Below are 24,993 nucleotides of genomic sequence, written 5' to 3' on the forward strand. Positions count from 1 at the left end.
ATACATTTATTAGTATTAATATCACAAGTTAGTTTTCATTAGCCACGGGGATAACCTGTAATGCGAACATTCTCTAACCCATCATCTCTTAATTCATGCAGTAAGTACGCTGAACCGAACAGAGCGAGTCATAGATTAAAGGCGCGCGTGAAGGACGAACCTACGCGGTATAAAATCGCTGCGTAACATCACGCCAGTGCGTTGGGATTCTTCACACCCCTCTGAAACATATTAGGGCAACCTACTGACTTTAATTTCAGTTGTCCACCAGACGGGGAAAACTGAAAAGCGAAAAGGAAAGTCGGATGTCATGTTTCCAAAAAAAGATTTCGGGACATGGAAAATTAATTTTGTTTTTACAGCCCGGAAGAAAACCGAAATACGAGAATGAAATTTCACTGTCATTTTCCAACACATTGAAAACACAGTTGGCACAGTAATGTACGGTACACGGATTTTAAGGACTTTCAGGACGTAACAAAAATAGTGCACATCGTCTGATTGGTCAATTCAGTTTCCAAGCGGATGCTTTGTCAGCTCATACAGCTTGCATGTGACTATGTCATAAATGCAATGGAGCGCATTTCTCCGCGCTCTTTTAACGTGATAAATTAAAGCCACCTGGGATGTTGGGAGAACAAGATGAAAGCTTGTAATTTTCTCGCTTTCGGCTCGTGATTTATAACCTCTCCTCGTGTTCTCCCAATCGCGTTTTAGAGCCCGGAAAAATGTGTTCTATTGCTTTATTACAATACTTCACCACACTGGATAATATACTAAAACAAAGAATATTATGCATGTAGTTTTATTCATCGATCTTAAAAATAATCAAATAAGTTACTGAGCTCTTTGCCATGCAATTAAAATTCAACATTTTAAGCGCTTTCGAAAGTTCAGACTGACACATCTAGCATATAAATATCTTTTAATTAAATATCCTAGGTTAAAAATAATTGAGGTAAGCCGTCCATTTAAGAAAGGAACTAAAACTAAAAAAAAAATTGTCAAATTATATTAAATATAAATTTCTTTCTTGCCTTATACAATTAAAAATAATGCTTAAGATCACAAATCTGTTACTTAGTATAAAATATTACTGTTTAGATTCTCGTGTCTGATTCCTTCCTTTACAGTCACATTTACCTTTTATAAATTCTAACACAATTTAACACCGAATTTCTCGCCACAATTATTTTGTAAAAATTAACATGCTTCAAAGAATTTAGCCATTTTAGTATCTGCGGAAACTTTAAGTCAGGCGTGTTATTTTTTACGCCTTGTTGAGTAGCTTGCGAAGTGGTTGACGTTTAGATTTGTAAAAGAGAGTAAAAATTTAAACAGAAAATAGTAATAGGAAAGAAAGAAATTGCAAATGTTTAGCCTGCAGTTCAGGTGTAAATTGTTTGCTTATTCAGGCGAGCAGACGGGCGAATCACTGCCGCACAAGATTCGTCTTTTGCCTTCACCTCACGTAGACCTCCACGCGTCTGAATGTACCAAAAAACGACGCTTGTGCCGTAGGGAGACGTATGTTAAACGTGGCCGGCAAGCAAGCTGATTCGGATGAGTGCTCTCTTCCACCGTTTGCCTTTCACATTCATCGTACTTTTTACTTTGCTTTGCCTTTTTCAAGCTATAATAACCGCAAACGGAAACCTTTTTAAAAGACTGATGGTTGGGTAAAAATCAGAAAATTAGCCAACACCCAACGTCCGCCAATTCTGACTACTTATGGAAAAGCGCACGGAGAAAATGTAGCAAAACTATCTTCTATGTCTTGTACAATTACCAGCATCGACTTAACTCGTTTCCATTCCTTCACATGGATCAACTCTTTGCCCTAGTGCAATTTTAACAGAGGACATGGCTGTTCGCAGAAGCTAATTTTTCATGTGCAAATTCGATTGGTCAACTTTTGGCTCTAAGCTTTCCTTTTCCCAAACGGCCGCCCAGTTTCCGTGATCATGATATTCTTTGAGTAGTACAGCAGATGGAATTCCCTCTTGAACTAACTTCACTAACTCCCCAGCGCAAAACACGTGATAATACCTCTGATGTAGCTTGCTTTTCACTTTCTTCAGCGGTTTAGTCGATGGTGATGGCGATGCAGGTGATGACAATGACGACGAAGCTGACAATGAAGATAATGACGATGACGAAAGTGAATCTCCCGGAGCTGTGGTTGAATTAGCGGATTCCTTTTCCGGTTTGTCTTGACAGTTCACTGTGGTATGATGGAAAACCTTGTTGTTGCGTGTGACATGGCGTGATCTGACTCGGTCACAGTCCTCTGCAGCGCTTGAGTCTGATGTAACGTAATCACTGGAACTAGAACTGTCACTCTCCGCGTCGCTTGACGATGCTAACGTCTCGACAAGCCTTGCAACTACCCCCAAGCTAACTCCATGCCAATCATCTGCTCCATCTTCATGAAGGCGACCATCAGTTTTTTTCTCTCTCAAGCCAATGATGACATCATTGGAAGGGGACTCCGCTGTAGAGTGGTCTCTGTTCTTACTCCAGGATATTTCTTCACCAGCTTCCCTACTAGCGACTGAGCTCTCGTCAAAACCGTTTACATCTAATTCTTCCTTGCCAGGGAACAACTTCTTTGCCAGTAAGGAGAGGAATTCACCATTCAAGTATCTTGGTCGGCTCTCCGAAGAAAAATGCGACATCAAAGCTGATAATTTGGCGCTCAAGTCCAAGTTTGTATCCATGGAAACGAGATTACCATGCGCTTTTTCTTGAGGGCGATTGGGTGTTGTCTCGGAAGCTTTGTCATCAAATAACTTCTCTAAAACATTATTAAGGAACTTTTTAAGTTTTGCGACCGGTGTAACTTCGGATGAAAGTCTACAATCAGGATCGAGCGCTGGATCTAAGGTGGAAATCTTGCCGCCGTTCCTAACATGTTGCAGGCGAGAGAACTTCGAAGATCTCGCATCCTGTTTACACAGGTCTTCCTCCATTGTCAACCGCGCGCTAAATCGATTCCTTTCACTCTTTGGTTCGTCCAGGGAAAATGCTCGCCTTGATTGCCATGATGAAGCAGACTTGTTTGATGTATCTTTAACTTTCATCAGTGGATGGATTCTTGACATCAAAGGAGTGGATTTTCTTCTGCGAACTGCAAAGAAAATTAATATGGTCTGAACATAAGTGAAGTGTGCCTTAAATGAGTCGTAATAAGATGACAAATCTATTCTTCTTTAGATACATTTTTGGATTACTTTTTTACCTCTTTTCGAAAAATTTGCATTCAGTGTTTTTTTGTCCCTATTTCCTCTTTTAAAGGGAGGGGTAAGGGGATTGTGGGGAGGGGTGGGTAAATTGGAAACCTATTTTGAAAATAGAAAAGCATAATTTTAAATACTTAAATGACAAATTCATGAGAGTAGTAAATTATATGGATTTTATGAAATACCTGTATTTCTCTGGTATTGTGTAAATGGAACTAAGACATCCTGACCATTGAACTGAAAAAAAGAGAAAAATGAAAGTTTGACACATACAATGCACCATACATCATTGACTTATTTCCTTGTTATCAGTTTTAACTGGAAACCAAGCTGTGGTGAGATACATTTGTAGAACAAATAATAGTACATAATATAGAAAGTAAAAGTAAATAATACAACAGTAAATAAAAGCTGTCAACAACATAGGAGTGACAGCTGGTTACTTTGCCTAACACTGTTGACATTGCAGAATATACAATGCACAAGCCCATCTTACATCATATTTAAAAGCATTTAACCACAGGAATGCAAGCATAGATCCTCCACTTATTTCTTAATGAAGGTATAATAAGAAAAATGATCGAACCAGCAGCTTCTTCAGTCTAACAGCCAATACCAGCAGATAGGGTTTGTCAAACTTACATTCATTCTAAATAAACCCTAAGAAGAACAGATTCTTTCAATCCCAGGTACTAACCTGAATGCCTTTTTTCCTGAAAAACCTTGAAAAGATATTGCTCAGACAGTTGTGACCACTAACAATCTTAATTATTGCTGTCAAACTCAGACAGGTGCAGTCATATGTATGTCAAGAAATAAACTCTTAAATTTTCCTAAATTGCTTTAACAATTAAAGGAGTTATGTGAAAAGAAATCAATTTGGCAAGATTTCACCAGGCTTATGTGATAGCACTTAAAGAAATAAAGCGCAATGACTTTGCTTTTGCAGTTAATGATTGTAGAGGGGTTAGAACATTTTTAGGTATAAATAGTTTCCTGTCCAGTTATATTAAAATGATGCTTTCAATCTGTTTCAAACCTTTCTTTCATCTTGTTCAAATGCCCAAACATACACCAACATCTTCCCTCCAGGTTTAAGAATACGGTAAAGTTCTTCCATTGCTTTCATACGCCTCTTGGCAGATGCAAAATGATGAATGACACCGATGGAAATCACAGCATCAAAGCAGTTATCCTTGAGGGGAAGATTCTGATTGTCACATGTCAAGACATTATGGCCTCTTTTTGCAGCAATTTCACTGAACTTCATACAGCTGTCTGATCCAAGAGTGAAGGACTGATCTCCAACCAGGTTTAAGTACCTGCCTGTTCCACAACCTGTAAGGTAATTTTTTTTTTCTTTTTTTGTTTTTTTGTTTAAAAGGTAGGTACTGATAAGTTGTCTTTGTCTGATCATGTGCAAGGCAGCCCAGCGTGGGGGATCTCTCAGGCCCAGTGAGGGGAGGGGGGCACTAAGGAGTAACAACAGGGGGAGAGAGGATCCCCTTTAAATCAAAAATCCATTCATTTCACTCTCCTGTTGAGGACAAAATATTGTTATGGCCTTTTGGCATATCAACCTCATGAAGCTACTGAGGTTTAATATTCAGACAACATATTAAGAATTAGATTCTAAAATCATGGTTATCTATGTATATTTGTACTTGGACCAACTTACTCACAGAATTACTTATGGAGTTACTCCCACCCCATCCCCTTCATCACACCCTTAAAAAACACTTGGAAGGTTAATGGAACAGATAAGCTTATTTAAAATTGTTTCGATGTTGGGACCTTCGTTTGTGCACTATTCTATGTGAGAGGGCCCACAACATAACTGAATCAGTGTGCAATAACACTATTGCAGAATGACGAAGGGGGCAATTATGAATGTTTTAATTTTCTAATTTTGGACATGCGTTTTAGCAGTTCTTTTTTCCATTTTTGGTCTCGATTGAATTTTTGGTCGGTTTTCGTTGTTGAATGAAGTCTCAACGATCATTTTTCCTTGATGATATTGCTTTACTTTGCTTAAAAAAAATCATTTGAAAACTGAAATAGTGCTGTTTACATCGATCCTGCTTACATGCAAATCATTTGCAGATTATGTAATCAAAATAAAAGCATAATCACAAAGCGTCTCATTACTTGAGTTAAATGACAATCAAGCAAATTATTTTCTTTTGCTATCACAATAAGCGGATCAAACAACGATACAGTCTCACCAGAGCATTACTGCCTTCGATTCTTTTCTTCAATTCGACTGGTAAAATTCGTAAAATTATGAAATCATTTGGGAAATCTTACCAACATCAGCGATCAGGCTTCCTGCTGGCAGAGAGAGAAGGAATTCTTCAACCTTTGGCCAGGCTTTGTGTTGTGAACCAACGAAATGAGGCGCTATTTGATTATAAACGTCGCGAACATGATGTTTTTCCAATTCATCGGGGGAAGTATATTGTGACATTAAAACACAGATGTTTGACTATCTTTCGGATCTTTGCTGGACTAAACCTTTCCTGTGACTTTTTTAAGGAAGAATCAAGTCCTTGTTAAGAGAAGGATTAAAAACTCGAGAAGGATCTTCTAAGCAACTTCTCAGGAAAAAATATCAGACGGCTACGGGCGAATACGTAACGCAGAAATCGATGATCCGTAACAAATAAACAGACCGATGATCACGGACGGGGAAAACAAAGCACGATGCGCACATGTGGAATTCCAAAATATTTTTTTTATCGCGGTCTATGGCCAAGTTGCTATAAAATGTCAGATCACTCGCCGTTGACACACAAAAACCGCGATCTAAATCGAATCGAGCTTAAATTGTCTGTCACGAAAGGTGTAACTAGACGAATGAAGGAAGATTTGTGATAGTAAATTATTCTTATGCCAAATCCGTCCACATCTGCGACAAAATTTGATGTTGATTCCTCAAGATGCGGATCGCGAAGTCAGACTTCGTTCCTTTCGACCAAAGCTGAAAAGACAATTGTGAGAAAAAATCTTTGTGTTTGTTATCAATGAGCAGATTATTCGTAGCAACTAATTTGCAAATGAAAGAGTAAACGTGTTCGATAAACAATGCAGTGTTTTGAAAGCTTGTAGGCTGAAAAAGTTATCCTAATTTTGAGAAAATGACAATGACAGAGTTTGCTTCCCTGGGAACGCTGCGCTCAAGTAAGCAATTTCAATTTTTTCCACGTTTTCACGAAGAGTAAATTTCCACAAAAAATGACAGGTGCTAAGGGAAAAACCATAGATTCTGGATAACGACAAGTATTTTAATGCAAATGAACAACTAAATAAATAAAAACGAAAACTCCATCTCGTGTTCAAAAATTGAATAAACCATTTTTATCGCACGTTGAAAAAATAAATCAACACGTGTATGTTTTCTTCCCATGATGAGCGCCCGAGAGTACGGGTTGTTGCGAAAGGCGCTTCTTAAAGGAAATCAACCACGTTCTAAGAGTTTGAAAACTGACCTTAATGTCGAAGCCACAATCCACTTGATTTCTATCGAAATAATTCATGAAAAAAAGGACCACACACGCATTTGCGTGCTTACAACAAACCACTCTGTCTGAAGTTCATTCCAAATACGGTCTGTAGAAAGAAGTCACGCAAGAGTCACGCGACTTTGGCAAAGCTAACCTGGTCTCCAGCGTTTTCTCGATCATTAGAGAGATTTATCACCGCCTTTCAGTGGAAAGGCAAACGTCAACTTGCCCTTTCGCGTTTCACGTTAAATAGGGTGAACCTTGCTGCGTTAGCTTCGCGTGAGCTCACGTCATGACGGATTTGAGGTGCCCTTGTATGACTTACAAGGAATAGTTTTGATGCCCTTTTTCCGGCAATTAACTTCTGCTCTGTGAAAGAGGAAAAGTCAAGAAAACCTTACGTACACGGTAAACGCGGAACAGGTTACTTTCACGTACAAACAACATAGCACAACCGGCAAACGTAAAAAAAATGGTCACTTGCGGTTCACGTTTCGCGTAAACGCAGTGCTAAATCTCGTTATTCTTGGTCAAGTGCGCGATTGTTTATTCGACTGGCAAGATGTATGATCTTGGGTTAGGTAGAGTGTGAGGAAAGAGGCCGGCAAAGGCACCAGTCCCTCCGCTCTCCTTCCTTTTGACCGTCGCTCACCCCCTTGGTAAAATTATTTTTTCTCTTCACAGCCCTCTGTTACTTTAAAAATCAAAGCCATAATTTTCACCAAAAGAAAGCTGACCTTTCGCTCGCCAAAGTCAAGCTTGCTCTGCGGGCTAAGCCTTTAAAAGCACACACAACCCACAATTCCTCTATTCGCTCCGACGGTGGCCAATTTACCATTTCAACTTTGTTGATATATTCAAATTATTTCGTTACCCCCACCGACGCAGCCCCAAACAGTTTCTTTCGAAACTATCAGCCTTTATTCATAAGTCTAGAGAAACCCACCACCACCTTGAAAACTTTCCGAGGATTTGTGAGGAACCCGGCTTGGGAACGAGGTTGGTGGTCAGGCTTACCTGGGGTCTCTATCTTCCTGCTTAGGCAGGGAAAGGCGAGAGCCCTGGAATCCGTCAGTAAAAAGCAATGGCCTCCATCCAGCGCGAAAAATTTGCCTCCGATGTGATCCGCAGAAATTGTCTTTTCCATGAGTGAGGCCCCTGGAAAGCTCGGAGCCTCGGGATTCAAATTATGTCCAAGGACCGGTACTACGAAAAAATAATTCTCTCGTCAACCGGGGGTTTATTACAATAGGGACCTTAAGCAGTCAGAACGGCAACGCTAAGGTGGACTTCGATTAAAAAATGAAATCCTACTTCTGATTAGAATTTCGAAAATGGCTGCGTGTGTCTCAGTACGGCGCCACACCTCAACTTCAGCACAACGTATCGAAGTAGCGTAGACTTCCAAATGGAAATTAAAATAATTTGCCGGCGCGGTTTCCGGTTTCAAATTTTGGTGATTTCACGTTGTTGTTTTGCGAAGGATGGCTGAGAAATGTACAAAGTTCTAAAACGCACGTGCTGAGCTATTGTTCTGCCAATTAGATCTTTTGTTTTGGTTACAATGAATATATGAAGTTCATAAATTTTCGCTATTCTGATTTCCGCTATTGCATAAATAGCAATCTCTACTGCGAGGATCGTGCATCATACGTATCTTTTGTTTTTCCACGTCTTCGTTGCCGTCGCCGTCGTGGTTTGCTTAAGGTCCCTACTATATATTTTTACGGCGTGTTAAAGGACATTAGCCAGAAGGCTCATTTTTTGATTGATTATTGATTTGTTCACTAATTTCAGAATGATCTTAGATAGCCACTTAAATCTTATCTGTTTTTCTGTATTTCTGTTGGTTTTGTAATCGGACCTTTCAGCGTCACCACGCACATATAAAAGGCAAGTTTAGCGTCCCTTTAATCAGTTCTTCGTAAGTTTTGAATAGTCTTGGTAAACTTTCGCCCTTTCGTTTTCTCAACCTCTGGCTCAAGCGGGACCGATATTTTACGATCAATAGATTGATTGATTGTGAGAATAATCGTTATTTTCATCGTTGATTGTGGTTCGTGGTCGATTGCCTTTCAAGAATAAAGATTCGTGCAAACGGTCAACTTTGGTTTGTTATTTCGATCAGTAAAATAGTCCCCAAACACCTCGTTAACCGCGTTTTGGAGCGACACGCCCTTGAAATTGAGAATTTAGATTTTGGTCGCCGCAAACGCTACACGGCGTGTGCAGCAAAGTTCCAAAAAAAAACATTCCCATTAGTATCATTTACTACGTGGGTCTTGACTTTCAAGACTTTCACTACGGATTCATGTGAAAACAAGTTTGTTTTTTAATTCTCCCGCAACCTGAAAGCACTTCCTGGATACTCTTAAATAGAAATGATGCCGTTAACGGTACTTCTGTTTTATTTCTTTGGAACTGGTTAGTCACTTTCTGTCAATTCCTCCATTTCAGGGCCATCATACAACATCCATAGCATAAAATAAGGGTAAAACTCGATGTTTTCCTGTGAGAACAGAGTCCTTGTTCCAGAAATCCTTGCAAGAACAAAGCAACATTTGTGGTCAAGTACGAATAAGTTCTCCCTCTCTTGATTGGGTTTTAATTGAGCCCAGAAATCCAGAAATGATCTTTTCTTGCAATTGGATGATGAATGACGTTTTGTTCAGGTTGATGTCACTGTCCTTTACTATCGTATTTTGCCTCGTATGCAGGTCTGCTTGTTTGTTAATATCTTTTTTCAACAACTTTGTCCATTCTTCTTAAGCTTTATGAAAGCAGAACATTCGAAATATTTTCCCTTTCCCATTCTCAATTATGGAAACACAATAACTTGCTTGTCTGAAAAAACTTAAGCTTGAGATGAGAACGGGGAGTCATACAAAAAAATTGACGCTGGTTGTTGGCCTGTTTTCATTCCAAAAACAGAAACCGCCGTGAAAGGTAAATCTTGATGGTTCTAATCAAACTTTTGATGCTTCACTTACAAAGTGTTAGGTGTCGCAGATTTCAAACTCAGTGAAAATCATTTCGGAGTAGAAATGGATCATATCAACGAGCGCCATCGTCAATACAGTGCTACTCATAATAGGAAAATATCAATAGGGGTCAGATCTATAATTGATGGAACAGCTCAAAAGAATCAACGGTTTTCTTGAAAGAATGGCAACCTAAGTCAGTCGGATTTCTCATCTCCCACTGATACACAGATTTGTTTTTCTGTTTCAACTGATAAGAATTTTTTTTTGTCCACGCACCGCGATCTATTAAAACAATCAACCAAGGTTACAAGGTAGTTTCAAAATTTACTTGTGTCGCTCGCGCCAATGACCACGCACCGTGTATTTGTACCATCAGAAGAAGCATGCCTCTATTTTAAGACTTACAGGCAATAGTTTATAGAGCCTAGTATTTCTTTAAGGTTAGTTACACCAAAATAGCTTGAAAGGAATAAATTATTTGTTTTCATATGGACTCATTGGTTGAAAGTATTAATTTTTAAAGATCTCCTTTCGTAAGTCCTTTCACAACCCAAGGGGGATAATTAGACTTTTTGTCTTTGTTACTTATTTTGTTTTCTCTGCTCTCACACGGGGGTACTAAATCAATCAATGGCATAAGGTGTGGGGTGATAATAATAATAATACTAATAATTTTCCTAGTTCTTTTTAGGACATTCAATCATCAAATTGTAGACAAATGGAATTAAGCTGAATTTTCTTTCAGAGCTTTCAGATCTGAAATCAAATTTCACACTAACCCTGGGTTATCTTAACACAGCTTTGAACAACCCAGCCCTGATTACTACATATGCGATATTGACTTCGCGTGAGCTCAAGATATATGCGTTAATGATCAAGTGTAAGACCATGATGGCTAAAATATTGGACGAGTTCTTTTTTTCCCTTTGTATGGATCAAGACGATATAGCCATTCATTAACACTATTGTTTGCATGAGTTTAGCTCAGTTTTAGACTCAATTTCCTGTTTGTCAGATGAGAAGCCACAACTGGAATCCTGTAGGTATATGATGAATAACTCATGATTACAAATATCGCTTTTTAAAACCGGCGAGGCTGTAAATAAGTCATAAAGTCAGAAAACCACTCAGATGTCCAAAGACTGCCAGAAAAATACTAAAAAATGTTGCCAGCCTTCTCAGTGTATCTGTGATATTAACCTACGATGGGTAGAACCAATTTGAGGACTGCAACATGGAAGAACCTCCATGATTATCATGGTGACTCATCACATCTTAAGTCTTGAAAAACAAACAAACAAAAAATGCATTGGCAAAACATTTATTGTTCTTACGGTTCTGAAAATTCCAGGCTCTGTCAAATATCCTGTCAACTTTCTAACGTAGCTACATAAGTTTTTTCAGTAGGTAGTCTTTGTATAGTGCATACGTACATCATTTTATTGCTGACAGCTTTCATGGGAAAACAAATATCAGTTACTTATATACGTAGTATGTTTCCGTGAGGCCTTGACGCGTGAGAAAATTAAATACTTTATTTAGATGGAGCCGCAGGTGCTTTTTTTGAACCAGTCATCTAAATTTTACCCAAGATGATTTCGGTAGTGTGAGTGTGGTGAGAAGTTTATTTGTCAACAGATTGGCCATGAAGTTCCGATTCACAACATCGCTGAATCCACGACTACAAGAAATGGATCGTATTGTAATGGTTACCGTAATATATATCTTGATAATTTGTGAAGGTAACTATATCTGCTATTTTTATCCCTTTGACCGAAGCTATGTTTAATTCGACCCTTAGTATGTTATGTTATGTTATTGGGGCGTGAGCATCCATCGATAAGGACTGTCTTGTCGTAGCTAACACACGCTTTGATTCTTGGGCACAACTCTTCAGTTCAAGAAAAATAAAACCGAAATACATTTGCTTTTTAAAATATTGGAAATTTCTAGGTTTTATCTCTGCTTAGTTTATTCTTCCACTACTTTCTAATTTTTTTTCTCGGAAAAACTGACTTTAAAAGAGGAGCTATTTTTTTCGCTTTTTCCCCCTTTGTTTAAAAGTGGTTTCACACACATTACAGAAAACTGGCAATTCATGGATGTGATGAGTCAAACTATGGAGGTCAAAATAAATAAGATAAAAATATAATAAGTTTCGGTTTGTAACGACTATTGAAGCAGAATGGTTTTTATCTAACTTAATACATTGAAAAGACTTGATAAAAAAATCTAGCTGAAAATCCGCCGCGGAAAGTTTGACTCGTTCCTGATTGCTAGATAACAAGTGATGACAGAGTTCTTAATTAACGCCCTGGAATAAAACATCTTGTCGCTAGTTTTCACAAAAGGGTCTCTAAATTGAACTACGCTCACAAAGTACACCTGCCTCGAAATGTTGTCCAAGAAGGTCTCAATCGGGTTTAATTTAGCTGTTAAGTTAAAAACTAACAAATTTTAACCGTTAGTCGTATAAAAATGAACGGTAAATTTTATCATTTTAATCGCAACAGAAAGACATTAAACGTTAACCGTAAAATGACCAAAATTTTAATCGTTAGTTAAATGTCCTCTATTAAGAATACTTTATAGTTCAGGGTGTAGCTCTTGAAATGAAAATGGGACATTTTTTTGGTTTTCAATATCTTCATGCTCTCCGCTATAATTCTGAATATGTATAGGTAATCGCATGGGGCCGAGTAAAATTAAGGATTAATATTACGCGTGTTTTCGGAAATTGCTGAAATTTCCCGAGTCGCGCAGCGACGAGAGCAATTTCTGCAACTTCCGAAAACACAATTAATCCTTAAATTTACGAGGAACCATGTGATTACTTGTTTATGATATAAGGGGAAAACTGTTTTCTTACTGATCTCGCGCAAAACGGGACGCCATTGTTACAAAACAAACAGAAATTTCTTTACCTTGGCAGCCGTTGCTAAGCATTTTTCAGCGAATCATTTTCAAGTAATTTTGCCCGGGGCAACTACAAAAATTGAGAAAAAATACCCTCTGTCTTGACCAATCAAAATTCAGTAATTTTGCCCCTTATATGCTAACATTTTGTTAAGGCTCTCTGATGTTTCTGTCGCTCTTTAAAATACTTTTCAGACTTTGTAATTCAATTGTCGCACTTACCTGTCGATACCTGTCGCACATATTATTACATATATTACTTATTTAAAATTTTTTAATTTAAATCTTATCTTTGTATTTATTTTCCTTTAAATGCATTGTTTGAGTTAATTTGACTGATACTAATATTTATATATATATATATATATATATATATTTACTTACTTATCCTACCCGTATATATAATGTGTTATTGATACGTATGATTATTCATACTAGGAGACGTATATATTTTTAGCTGTTTATTAGGAGACAGCAGGTTCACATCAGCATTAGCTGCCATTTCCTCAACCTGCTTTACCAAATAAAGGATGTATGTAATAACAGACCATCGGACCTTGTAATCATCAAAAGGTGTTACTCTTTGTAACAACACTTGCCGCACTTTGTAATAAACTTGGTGGTCAGATGGCAAAGGTACCCAAACGAAGCAACCGAAAGCGTTCTAGTAAAAGCACAGCAGCTGCCCTCTTTTAAATTATTCTAATTGAACGTCGAGTCGAAATAACTTAGCCCGATTCAGTGTTATGTTTAGTCCTGTTAGTTGCCACGGCTTTGATCAATATAAGTTGAGGGTTGTCATTTTTCACCCTCGCTGCTTTGGCACATCCTGCATCTCAGCCAGTCCAGTCCAAAAGTTTTTCAAAAAAAGCAAATCCCTGTAAAATAGATTTTTAGTTTCTGACAGGCAATCATTTTCGAATATTTTTTTTACAGATTTCATGAAACTAAAATGAATATAATTCCTTTCGTTAAAAGGTGTTCGGCAAGATTTTTCTGAGCTGGGTGTACGATACGCAAACTTCAAGCACGAACATTTTTCCTACCTGAACATCACAAGAATCCTTTCAGAACTTATCCAAGATGGTAGCGATTGTGGATTTGCCTGTTTGGAAATCACTTCATGTTTCTCGTATAACCTGGCTGCATTTCCTAATGTCAACGGAGAACTGTCGTGTGAATTGCTTCCATCGGACAAGTATAACAACACGCCTAAATTCAATTCCAGTCTAAGTTATCATCACTTTAGCATTTCGGTAAGTAAAAATATACCGATATTAGTTATGATCAAACTTTTGAATAAGATTGGTAATTGTTATGAAAACAGAAACGCTTTTTTTAATTTATCAAAATCGTTTATCATCTTGTTTTTTAATTAAAGAAGCACAAAAATCAAATTCTTTGATCAGTTTTTTTCAACACTGCCAATAACTTGACGAACTTTAATTTGGCAGAGGTGCATAATACATGGATTCAAACATAATCAAGCAAAATGATATTGAGATAAACTGAGTTGTTCCAACGATACCACAGCATGTCAATGTTCCATCAACAGACGAATAAAGGCTGATAGTTTCGAAAGAAACTGTTTGGGGCTGCGTCGGTGGGAGTAACGAAATAACTCAGTAGATATATCAACAAAGTTGAAATGGTAAATTGGCCACCGTAACGATTACAAAAGCTGACGTTTCGAGCGTTAGCCCTTCGCTCCGACGAAGGGCTCACGCTCGAAACGTCAGCTTTTGTAATCGTTACGGTGGCCAATTTACCGTTTCAACTTTGTTGATATTTCCAAATTATTCCATCAACAGAGTCCATGCTCCAGCAATCCTTGTTTAAACAGTGCAACTTGTGTGGCCAAGTACAGAGATGACGAATATGAGTGCATATGCTCCACAGTCTTTATGGGAAAGCACTGCGAAATAGGTATATATATCCTGTTGAAAATTACATGATTTGGTTTCAACCTACAAGATAAAAAATGAAAAGTGCGTCTGAAGGAAAACGGTATTCCCGCCTGAAGGATTGCGTGAATTATATAGTCTATACGAGTTTGTGTATCTGTTCTCCAAATTATGTTTGATCGTAGACATTAGCAAGTTTTTTTTAACTTTCAAACAAATCGGGGTTAGGTGAGGGGGAAGTGCAGGGAATTATAAGAGACAAAAGGATTTATGAACAGGTGTCGGTGTACGTATTCTCACAATATGGTGAGAATTTTTCTACTATATAATACAAAGCCAATTTTCGAGGTCACCAGGACTAGGTCATTTTTCGAAGGTCAATCAGATAATTTAGATTTCGTTCGGAGTTAATTAAAAAAAAGGATTAGGAATTAAAAAATAAGTGTTGATAATATTTTCTGGTAGCAGAGCGAGGTTATCTACTTTGCATGTCATGTCGGCGAGCGAAGATTCATTGAAGAACGGAGGTGATCATTTGAATTTTGAGAGGCATTCTTCTGAGTAGGCATTTCGTCCTAGGTTTGATACAGAAAATACATGTGCTACGTGCTACTTTTTTTGTGGATCGAGCGATTTGTCCACTAGCGGTAATGTAATGACCCTCGTTTTTTTAACCAGCTCCAGGAGTAGACTGTGAAGATATGAAAAAGCGAGTGGATTCTCCAAACGATGGTATGTACTGGTTGGACCCGGATGGAGGAAGTCATACAAATGCATTCCAGGCCTACTGTGACATGACGTCATACGGTGGAGGGTGGACCATGTGTTACACTACCATACAGTATGTGACACCTAAAACCGAAGTCACGTATAACGCTCAGTTTCCTTATGGAAGTGACGGCTACAGAACCGACTGTAACAATATTCCGGTAAGTTGATCATGTGGCCTTTACTAATACCCTTCAATGGTCTGGGAAGGGTTTGTGAATTATTCTCGGTGATATATAACTGCTCGGAGTATGTTCCAGGTTTGGTCTGCACAAAAACACTTAAATTACGAGGGGACTTGTTTCAATAAACAATTTATTTGGTTGGTCGTTCCTCAGCTGCGGTGATCTACTGACTCACTACTCAATTTCTAATGGAGGAATTTTCACTGAGTGTCGAAATTAATGCTGGGTTACATTGATTTTTCTTTATTTCGCCCTGTGATTGGTGCGTCAAAAGAAAACTCCCGCTAGTCTCTCAACCAAACGATGCAAAACTAATTCTAATCCCGTGCTCTAGGCGGTGAACTTGTTTTTACTTTGAGTTCTTACTGGCTCTTCAGGATATTTTCCTTTCTTCTGATCGATCGTTATAATAACTTTGGTCTGGTTTTACAACACTCAATGTGCTCCACTCTGAATGATATTTTCTTTGTCATTAGTTTACAGAAATAATTTTTATCGATCATCAAAACGATAACAAGGCTTACTTCACCCGCCGTAGTCAAGGTGTTATAACGGCCGCTATGAGTTATGGGAACGATGCTGCTTCCTATGGATTGTGGGATGGCGTGGGAACCAGCAGTGCGTATTCCTACCAGTTGTTGATCTGCCATGGTCCTTACTTCCATGGCTTTATGATTTCCGGGTACGCTGGTAACAATTATAAAAGGTGTGGCAATTGGCGTTCAGATACTCAGTCGCCGTATTTCCGTTCAGCGTCCACCAATAACAATTTTGGGGGTGTGGCCTTCAACGTCAATGGTTATGGAAAGCTTGCCAATAAGCTCATCAGTGTCGGCTTACGCTAAGGCAGTTACTTCCACAATAGATTTGTTTCTTCTGAGTGATCAGTTTCTGAGTTACTGACCTTTGTAATGTGAAATCAAGATAGGATGAAGTGCAATCGAATCACTATAGTTGCATAACCACGCGTTAGCAATCACTTAATCACAATCGCAATCACAATCGCAATCACAATCGCAATTACAATCACAATCATATATAACAATCTTAAAACGAGAGCCGTCCTCTTTTAAGTGTCTTTAGAAAACAAGGTTTAGCTTCAGAGAGAGCGCCAATTGTGTAGGAAGACAATCTTCAAGCATGATGTATCTTTAAGTTGCTCTTTGCCAATGAAAATATAAATGTTGATTAAATAAGTAATGACATTGATTGAAATGCATTTCTCAAGACCGCAGTACACATATGATTTTCATATATTCAAATCATTGATTCACCAATTCGACGGGTTTAATACGAGCCAACATAATGATCAGCTCCCAGTTAGCTTGTTAGCTCAGTTGGTACGTAGAGCACTACACCGGTATCGCAAAGGTCGAATCCCATATGGGCCTGACCTTTTTTTTCGGGCCTTACTCTCAGTACCACATAAGTAATGCCCAAGTACATGACGTGCCTGAACAAAGAGTCAAGTTCGATATAAGTAGCATGACGAGCTTTGCCCACCAAAAAAATTTATGCAAATTAGGCTAAGCCGGATCTGAGTTCCGCCTGCCAATTATTAACTGTAAGAGAAGATCTCAGTTCGCGCCCACAGCACGTTCAAGGTGTTGCGGATGAAGTTTCTGTAATTACTTTTTGGCACTTTTCGGCGTCAAAATTGCATAGTTTAGGTAACCCAAAACCCTTAAGCTGACCTTTCTTGTCATAACACGAATGTCTTCCAGAAAGGGACACGCGGTAATGTCGGTGTCTCTCGTGTGCAGGCATGTTTCCAGGTAAAACCCTCGCGTGGAATCAACTCATGTTTAATTTAACGCTCCTTCTATGCGCACAATGTAAGCCAAAGCAATTTTATAGTTAAACGTAAAGATCAGAATATTTTCTTCCAAGGATGATAAATGATCGACGCTGAAATAAATTATACGCTGAAGAAAATGCAAAACAGCATAACATGTAAAAGAGGAAATTTGGAAAAATACGAAGTTACGGAAACCATGAAAATCTTCGATTTTTAAGAAAGGAAATTTTTATAATTCCAAGCTAAGTAAGCTTTTCTAGTGTTTTATTCTTTAAGGCTTTGTGTAGAGCGGGGCCTTTGTTTTATAAACCGTAAAACTTAGTGACAAGTCGAAAGGGCTCGCTCTTGGTTATGATACCAAAGAGTAGAGGGACACCACGGTGATCTTCCAGGTGTTTGATCATCGTCGCCGCTCGTGGTGTACTTCGCTACTTAGGTGAGCGAGATCGACGTTCTTCCTCTCTTTAATTCTGACAGCTGTGTGAAAGACCTGATCCTTACAATGAAAAACCGTCGATTGTGCTTTTTCAGTGGCGGCTTTCACGCTCGTCCGTATTCAGCGCTTATCCTAAACATGCATGGCATCTCTAGCTATCTACAAGACACGCTGCGATGTATTATTCGTCCATGTTCAACACAACAACTGCGCTAGTGAGATAGAGAATCGAAAGATCACATTGTTGCGCTCGAGGCAGTGCGCTAAGTTTGCCAAGTTCTACAATGGACAACAGATCGTACGGCCTCCCGCAAGAATAAGGACAAGGTCTATCAGTTGCAAGCAATGGATAAGTGGAATTGTCAAAAGTTTTAATTCGTCCGTGCATCGAAAGGCCGATGGTATGTAATTTTGCTCTTTTCCGTTCTTCACACACTCGAATAGCTGTTAAAATTTAATTTAATTGCGGGTTGTGCAGTCAAAATGTAACGTCGCCCAACATGGTTTTAGTTAAACCAGTGTCTTCTGAGGCGCTTCCACCAAAATAATTTAAGAGGGAACAACAGCGCTAACCGATTTAATATCTTCTCAAGAACATGTCAAAGTCTATTAAAACGCAGAAATTAAAAATAGTAAGAATTGGTGGTTCATGTTAAAAATCATTAAAGAACAGTTCTCAGTTTGGCTCGATAGTGCTGTCACTTTGCAGTAGTTGTTCATAGTGACTTACTCATTACTTTCAGTATTTGTTCGAGCTTTTCTTCGACGAAATAGGGGACATACAACAAATCGCAATTCACCTCTAAAACAAAAATAATAAGCTCTTCTCCCAATTGGACACCAGATATGACTGCGTAGTAATAATTGCGTTGTACGCGAAGTTGCAGTGTGAGAAAAATAATTCTAAGTGCTGTACAGCGCGGTTTTTAACATAGATTACCTAGCTAAATGACCTGCTTGTCTTAGATATTTATGATAATATAGGAAGGTCCCCAAGGAATACTAATAACCCGGCGTGTAATTTTGTGATTGAAAAAACCTGATAACTCAGGTTTATGTTTGAAAGGGCAAATCATTTCGTACATTTCACTCCAGAAGTAAATAATCTCTTAACTTTCGTAATTATTATTTTGGTTTCAGGCAAATGGTGTCGAGTTGAAAGATACTAAGTTCCTGAAACATATATCCAAGCTTTGTTAGCAGGCATGCCGAATGCTTTTATAAACGTGCGAGGGTAAAAATACATTTGCGACCCCCTGTATGGAGAGAAAAATCCAAAGTTTTTTATTACAAGGATGGTAGAGTGAATGATGTTATTTCTGGTCTGAGTCATCAAAGTTCTGTACCATTAGAGTTAAGAAAAGCTATCGGGGGAATATGGAGGTTGCTGCAAGTAGTGGCTGTTAAACTCTCAACAAGCTTTACAGGCGGCCAATTAAAGAGCATGGGGCAAGAAATCAAGCACGATTCTCACCCAGTAAACTAAAATGGTTGTTGGCAATTGAGATGGACGAGCAACCAGGGAATTTGAAGTAATCTGGTGGCCTGATCTTTTCTCAGGCACTAAAAATGGGAAACTGACCTTGCGATTTTATGTTCCTAAAGTGATACTTTGATTTCAATGATGTGTAGTACACAGTCTAGTTGACTTGTTCGTGATGTTTCCATAAATTTAGTAGCTGTTTCTTGGCAGTTTTTGTAAGTTTGTAAAATGTGTTTTGCATTTAGAGGAACAAACTTGTCTGTAGAAGACTAAGATTAAACCCTGAATACAGCAAAATGACCCTGTAATATTAATGCAATTCATGTCTAGCTGGGCGCACTATACTCTGATGCCCTTCATTCTGTTGTAACCAAATTCAGAGGAAAAAAAAACACCTGGAGAAACTCTTAGAGGGATAATATCTGTGGACTTTCACCATTTCTATGGTCATCAGGAATGACAGAATAAAGCAGTAACTGTTCACAAAGTCTTAATTCACTTAACTGAAAGAATAATGAGTTGGAGGGAACTATAGATCATTTTTTTCCAAGCATCTCTAATAATTCATGATGGAAATAATAATATTGATAACAATGATAATGATAATAATGATAATAATAATAATAATAACAATGATAACAATAATAATGATAATAATAATAATAATAATAATAACGATAAAAATATTTACAATAGTTAGAGAAATAATGTTCATTATCCTGATGGTTATAATTCCTATGATTATTTCCATTAATCTAATCATTATTATTATCATTCATATTACTATTATGATTATTTCAATGTTTATCTATGAACAAAATAGTGTTATTGTTAGTCTAGCTGAATGAGTATCCAAGTGATTGAAACTGGGGCAAAAACAAATCAAGAAAAGGCAGAAAAACCCCAAAAACTGTTCAGGACTGCAATTCTTGAGTTGGCTCATCGTGAAAGGTTTTGGGACTTCATTAAGCTAGTGCTGTCTGTAGTGGGCCCTGTGTCAAAGAGAGAAGAGTAGCAGCTGAGTTAATAATAATAAGACTAAGGACAATGATAGCATTGATTGACCAAAGTCACCCTATGACTAATAACAGATGATACGTGACAAACAGCATAAGCAACACACTTTTCAAAACAAAAAGAGCAAGCTAAAACTGCCATCAGATAAAAATAACTGTCCATAAAAGACTGACAGCATAGAGCTGAAAAAAAAAATAGGGACTGGTTCTGCCATCAGATAACAACAGTCCATAGACTGACTACCCAAGAGAAACAGAACAGATCGGTGGTTCTGCCATCAGATAACAACAGCCCATAATGGACTGACTACCCAAGAGAAACAGATCCACCTGTTAGTTCTGCCATCAGATAACAACAGTCCATGGACTAACTACCCAAGAGAAACAGAACTAGGCAGGTGGTTTTGAATCAGAAAACAACTATTTAAGACCTCTGTACAATGTGTCTTAGAAAATCTTCTGCATTCTAACAATCTATTGAAGGGACAAACTATCAGAAACACTTGAATTTCTATTTGGGGGGAGGGGGGAGGAATTAAATGAAAATCTACTTGCCTCAGCATGCCATCCTCACTGAGCAGCCTATTTCAATTTGAAAATGATGATCACAATCATAAAGATAATGATAATGATAATGATAACAATAACCAATCATTATTATTATCATTTATATTACTATTATGATTATTTCAATGTTTATCTATGAACAAAATGGTGTTATTGTTAGTCTAGCTGAATGAGTATCCAAGTAATTGAAACTGAGACAAAATAATCGCAAGAAAAGCCAGGAAAACCCCAAAAACTGTTCAGGACTGCAATTCTTGAGTTGGCTCATTGTGAAAGGTTTTGGGACTTCATTAAGCTAGTGCTGTCTGTAGTGGGCCCTGTGGCAAAGAGAGAAGAGTAGCAGCTGAATTAACAATTATAATAATAATGAAGACAATGATAGCATTGATTGACCAAAGTGCCTCCGACTAATAACAGATGATACGTGACAAACAGCATAAGCAACACATTTTTCAAAACAAAAAGAGCAAGCTAAAACTGCCATCAGATAAAAATAACTGTCCATAAAAGACTGACAGCATAGAGCTAAAAAAAATAGGGACTGGTTCTGCCATCAGATAACAACAGTCCATAGACTGACTACCCAAGAGAAACAGAACAGATTGGTGGTTCTGCCATCAGATAACAACAGCCCATAATGGACTGACTACCCAAGAGAAACAGATCCACCTGTTAGTTCTGCCATCAGATAACAACAGTCCATGGACTAACTACCCAAGAGAAACAGAACTAGGCAGGTGGTTTTGAATCAGAAAACAACTACTTAAGACAAGCCCTCTGAACAATGTGTCTTAGAAAATCTTCTGCATTCTAACATTCTAGTAAAGAGAAAAACTATCAGAAACACTTGAATTTCTACTTGGGGGGAGGGGGGGTAAATAAATGAAAATCTACTTGCCTCAGCATGCCATCCTCATTGAGCAGCCTATTTCATTTTGAAAATGATTCAATCACAATCATAAAGATAATGATAACAGTAACAAAATCATTAATAATAATGATAATTATAATAATCATAGCAATAACTACAATGACAAAGTCCGTGTTAGTCTGGCCTCTACCTTGCAGAAAATACAGCCCACCAACTGAAGCTGAATTCTTTAAAGGCATTGTATTGCAATTGGTCATTGAGGCACTCAAGCCACCTCACCACGACAAGGTACGAACATTGAGGTGGAAAAAAGGGTCTGTAAAATTGACTCCATGCTGATTCGAGATGAGAAATCTGTGTTCGAAGCTTCTTCAGTTCCACTCCAAGGGAATTTACTCTAGCTGATCTTTCGGTAAGTTAGGAAGCGAGCTCTTCGGAGTCGTGACTGAGTTTGGCGCCAAAAGTTAAATTTTTCGCGCCTTCGGGCTCAAAGTCTAGCGTGGCGGAGTTCACCAGATTTACGATAGTCATAAATCCCGCAGATTTAATAAGTTCGTCGGGATTGTTTATTACGAAGAAGATAGACCAGCTATTAGACCGAACGTGAACACAACGTGAACGAGGTCGGGAGTCCTGGCTAACCCCACTACTTCGAACGATGAGTTGGCCGGCTGAAGTTCCCGTGTCGCCACACTTTGGATTTCGTCGGGAAATATCTTAATTACATCGCATATGAAATATTTACGCAAAGGAACGTCACATACCTCTTTCAAAAGTAGATACCAATGCTTGCAAGGGTCAAGTGTGGCACTTGTAATCCTGCAAAGACTCTGCGTGGTTAAGTTAGCCGGCGGAAAGCCGCACGTCGAAAATCCGACTGCCTCTATGACTTTATTTCGAATGGTTTCGAAATCGAAAACATGATGCTTTTCGACATTTCGACATGAAAAATCTCGTCGAGGTTTAATATTATAATATTGGTAAGAATTTAACCAGGATACGAGGCCAAGTCGTGCAACAGCCACAGGTTTTGTACCAAAACAATAACATCGTGTACTACGATCGCAAAGCGTGAACACTGATCGATCCACCAAGTGACGCAATACTGGAAATTCGATACGGTTGTTATTCAGGTCGTACGGCACATGAAAATTGCGATATCTTTTGTTACTGTTTTATGGCAAACCAAGCGAAAGAATCATACTTAAATAATCGAAATAGAGGCTTTTCGAATACGGCGCCTCGCCGGTATTGCCTCTTCTGTGAAAAGGAAGGATCTTTGAAAGACTACGTGATTAAAAATGTCGTTATAAGGAAACAGGCAGAAACAGAGAAAACGCAGTATTTTATGACCATTACGCGCACAACAAACTTCATTTCATTTCATGATTTTGATTTTCATCGCCAACAGATGACCCCGCGTTAACTCGCACGCAATCGCGTATCTCTCGTGGATTCGTGGACGCTAATCTGTATAATTACATTGTGGTGTAATTAATGTGATGACATCCACCCAACGCCTTCTTCCCCAAACCTCGACATCAGTTTACGATGCCTGCTGAGAATTTTTTTCTTGAGCAAAGCTCGTCATGTAAATGCAAGATTGAAGCTCGGATTAGAGCACCAATTCGAAAGGTTGAAGAGTGGCTTGAGTCAGGGATGATTACTAACAAAAGAACTTGATGAAAATAGGGTCTCATGTTGCTGATGATTCTTTGTCGCACCAAAGTTAAATACAATTCTAAGAAAAGTGAGTTTCGTCGTCGATAGGTACACTTAACGATGGAAATTTTAGACATGATTTCTATCGAAAACACCGAATGCCCTAATCCTTGCTTATCTGCATGGCAAGTAAGATATAATTAAATTCCTACAACAACCAAGCTGGAAATAGTAGTTTAACATTTAAAGTGCAGGAGAGTGGCGAGTTCTCTGTGTGGGAAAAGTGAGGTTCACTTATCACTCACTGTGAAGGGATTACCACTCATTGTGGTGTATTAGGACCCAGACTGCCCCTCAATGGTGCATGTAACGCCTGACTATAGTTGTTAATGACCACGAGTCGTGTACGCGTGTAGGCGGAATAAAGCTATCGTTTAAGGTTCAATCCGTTGTAATCGTCCCATCAGATAAGTCACAATACTCATCACTGACACCCTTGAGTAATTTTCCATCATAACTGGTGATATACTGACTTGGATTATAATTAGACGAATGGAGATTGCTCTAGGTAAACAGCACGACATGTTGCAACTATTATCAATTATTCGAATGACATTAGATTTTGTTAGACATTTAAGAATAAACACTAGCGAGAAAAACACACAACGTTTCGATGACTCCATGTCATCATTCTCAAGTGAGAAGAGAATAAAAATGAATAGTTAATTTATACCGTACGAAGGTGGCAAACGTAAAAAGTTTAAAATATTTAAATAAATAATTGCGCGTGTTGAGTTCATAAATGTAAACTATTAAATAAATAGTTTCGCGCGTATGGAATCCGCGCGAAATTATATATAATTATAAATGTGATCTGTGTGATGCAGAGTACGTCGGGTACACCAGCCGGCATTTATATCAACGTATTAATGAGCACCGTAATTCGGCCATCGGCAAACATCTAAAGAACGACCACGGCCTACAAACCATCGGCGACCTGACCAAGCATTTCAACGTACTTAAAAAGTGCACCGGGAAACTGGACTGTTTAGTTCATGAAATGCTTTTCATAAAGAAGATGAAGCCCTCTTTGAACAAACAATCGGATTCCATACGCGCGAAACTATTTATTTAATAGTTTACATTTATGAACTCAACACGCGCAATTATTTATTTAAATATTTTAAATATTTTAAACTTTTTACGTTTGCCACCTTCGTACGGTATAAATTAACTATTCATTTTTATTCTCTTCTCACTTGAGAATGATGACATGGAGTCATCGAAACGTTGTGTGTGATATTATCAATTAGTTTTTTTTTTTCATTTGAGCGTCGAAGCTTTTTAATTGAGCCTCGAATTGCTCTGATCGTACTTTAGTTAAACGCTCTTTGATTCCGGTGTTTAAGAAAGAGTTACCATCTCCACCAATTAAAACATTGTAATCAAGATCTGTTAATCTGCGTTTTCCCACGTTTCAAGCAGTATATGTTAGTTTTTACTTGGAGTTCTCACTGTCTATTTGTTATATTCTCTTTTGTTATGATAGCTAGATGGCTGATGACTGGGTTTAGTCATGGTTCTTTACTGACTGAATCGAATTGGGTGCTCTCGTCATCGCATCCCCTCCATCACCCCGTACGGTGTTCTAAATAAAA

The 24,993-nt window shown here is 38.3% G+C and overlaps 2 protein-coding genes and 1 long non-coding RNA gene across 5 annotated transcripts; 1 reads left to right on the forward strand and 2 right to left on the reverse strand.

Annotated features, from left to right (window-relative positions):
• Window positions 1–789: 789 nt before the first annotated feature.
• LOC111327895 (uncharacterized) lies at window positions 790–6,859 on the reverse strand. Of its 2 annotated transcripts, XM_022932209.2 has the most exons (5): window positions 6,731–6,859; window positions 5,550–6,222; window positions 4,282–4,580; window positions 3,428–3,479; window positions 790–3,130 (listed from the first exon to the last, which is right to left on the reverse strand). In XM_022932209.2, exons 2-5 carry the CDS (start codon window positions 5,707–5,709, stop codon window positions 1,881–1,883), a joined length of 1,761 nt encoding a protein of 586 aa, XP_022787944.2. In that variant the 5' UTR covers window positions 5,710–6,222; window positions 6,731–6,859; the 3' UTR covers window positions 790–1,880. The 2 variants fall into 2 exon arrangements, with proteins under 2 accessions (XP_022787944.2, XP_022787943.2); XM_022932208.2 differs by lacking the exon at window positions 6,731–6,859 and having other exon boundaries at window positions 5,550–6,616.
• A 4,324-nt stretch (window positions 6,860–11,183) lies between these two features.
• LOC111327940 (uncharacterized) lies at window positions 11,184–16,980 on the forward strand. The gene is made up of 5 exons (XM_088732847.1): window positions 11,184–11,471; window positions 13,624–13,901; window positions 14,457–14,571; window positions 15,228–15,478; window positions 15,979–16,980. Exons 1-5 carry the CDS (start codon window positions 11,375–11,377, stop codon window positions 16,345–16,347), a joined length of 1,110 nt encoding a protein of 369 aa, XP_088588973.1. The 5' UTR covers window positions 11,184–11,374; the 3' UTR covers window positions 16,348–16,980.
• A 2,526-nt stretch (window positions 16,981–19,506) lies between these two features.
• On the reverse strand, window positions 19,507–23,356 carry LOC148724051 (uncharacterized). Of its 2 annotated transcripts, none has more exons than XR_015991588.1 (2): window positions 22,438–23,356; window positions 19,507–21,119 (listed from the first exon to the last, which is right to left on the reverse strand). It is a non-coding gene; the product is annotated as an uncharacterized LOC148724051 (long non-coding RNA). The 2 variants fall into 2 exon arrangements; XR_015991587.1 differs by lacking the exon at window positions 22,438–23,356 and adding an exon at window positions 21,864–22,429.
• Between the last annotated feature and the right edge of the window lie 1,637 nt (window positions 23,357–24,993).

Source organism: Stylophora pistillata, chromosome 9 (genome assembly GCF_964205215.1).
Source record: "Stylophora pistillata chromosome 9, jaStyPist1.2, whole genome shotgun sequence".
Lineage (NCBI taxonomy): Eukaryota > Metazoa > Cnidaria > Anthozoa > Scleractinia > Pocilloporidae > Stylophora > Stylophora pistillata.

What these genes read in the sequence shown, in the direction of transcription:
- LOC111327940 (XM_088732847.1), top strand. Translation starts at nt 11,375, where the DNA reads ATGAAGTTCCGATTCACAACATCGCTGAATCCACGACTACAAGAAATG. An exon ending in GGGAAAGCACTGCGAAATAG is followed by an intron (nt 14,572 to 15,227) that starts GTATATATATCC and finishes TTTTTTAACCAG; the next exon opens with CTCCAGGAGTAGACTGTGAA. An exon ending in CCGACTGTAACAATATTCCG is followed by an intron (nt 15,479 to 15,978) that starts GTAAGTTGATCA and finishes CTTTGTCATTAG; the next exon opens with TTTACAGAAATAATTTTTAT.
- LOC111327895 (XM_022932209.2), bottom strand. Translation starts at nt 5,709, where the DNA reads ATGTCACAATATACTTCCCCCGATGAATTGGAAAAACATCATGTTCGC. An exon ending in AAGCCTGATCGCTGATGTTG is followed by an intron (nt 4,581 to 5,549) that starts GTAAGATTTCCC and finishes ATTACCTTACAG; the next exon opens with GTTGTGGAACAGGCAGGTAC. An exon ending in TTGAACAAGATGAAAGAAAG is followed by an intron (nt 3,480 to 4,281) that starts GTTTGAAACAGA and finishes TCTTTTTTTCAG; the next exon opens with TTCAATGGTCAGGATGTCTT.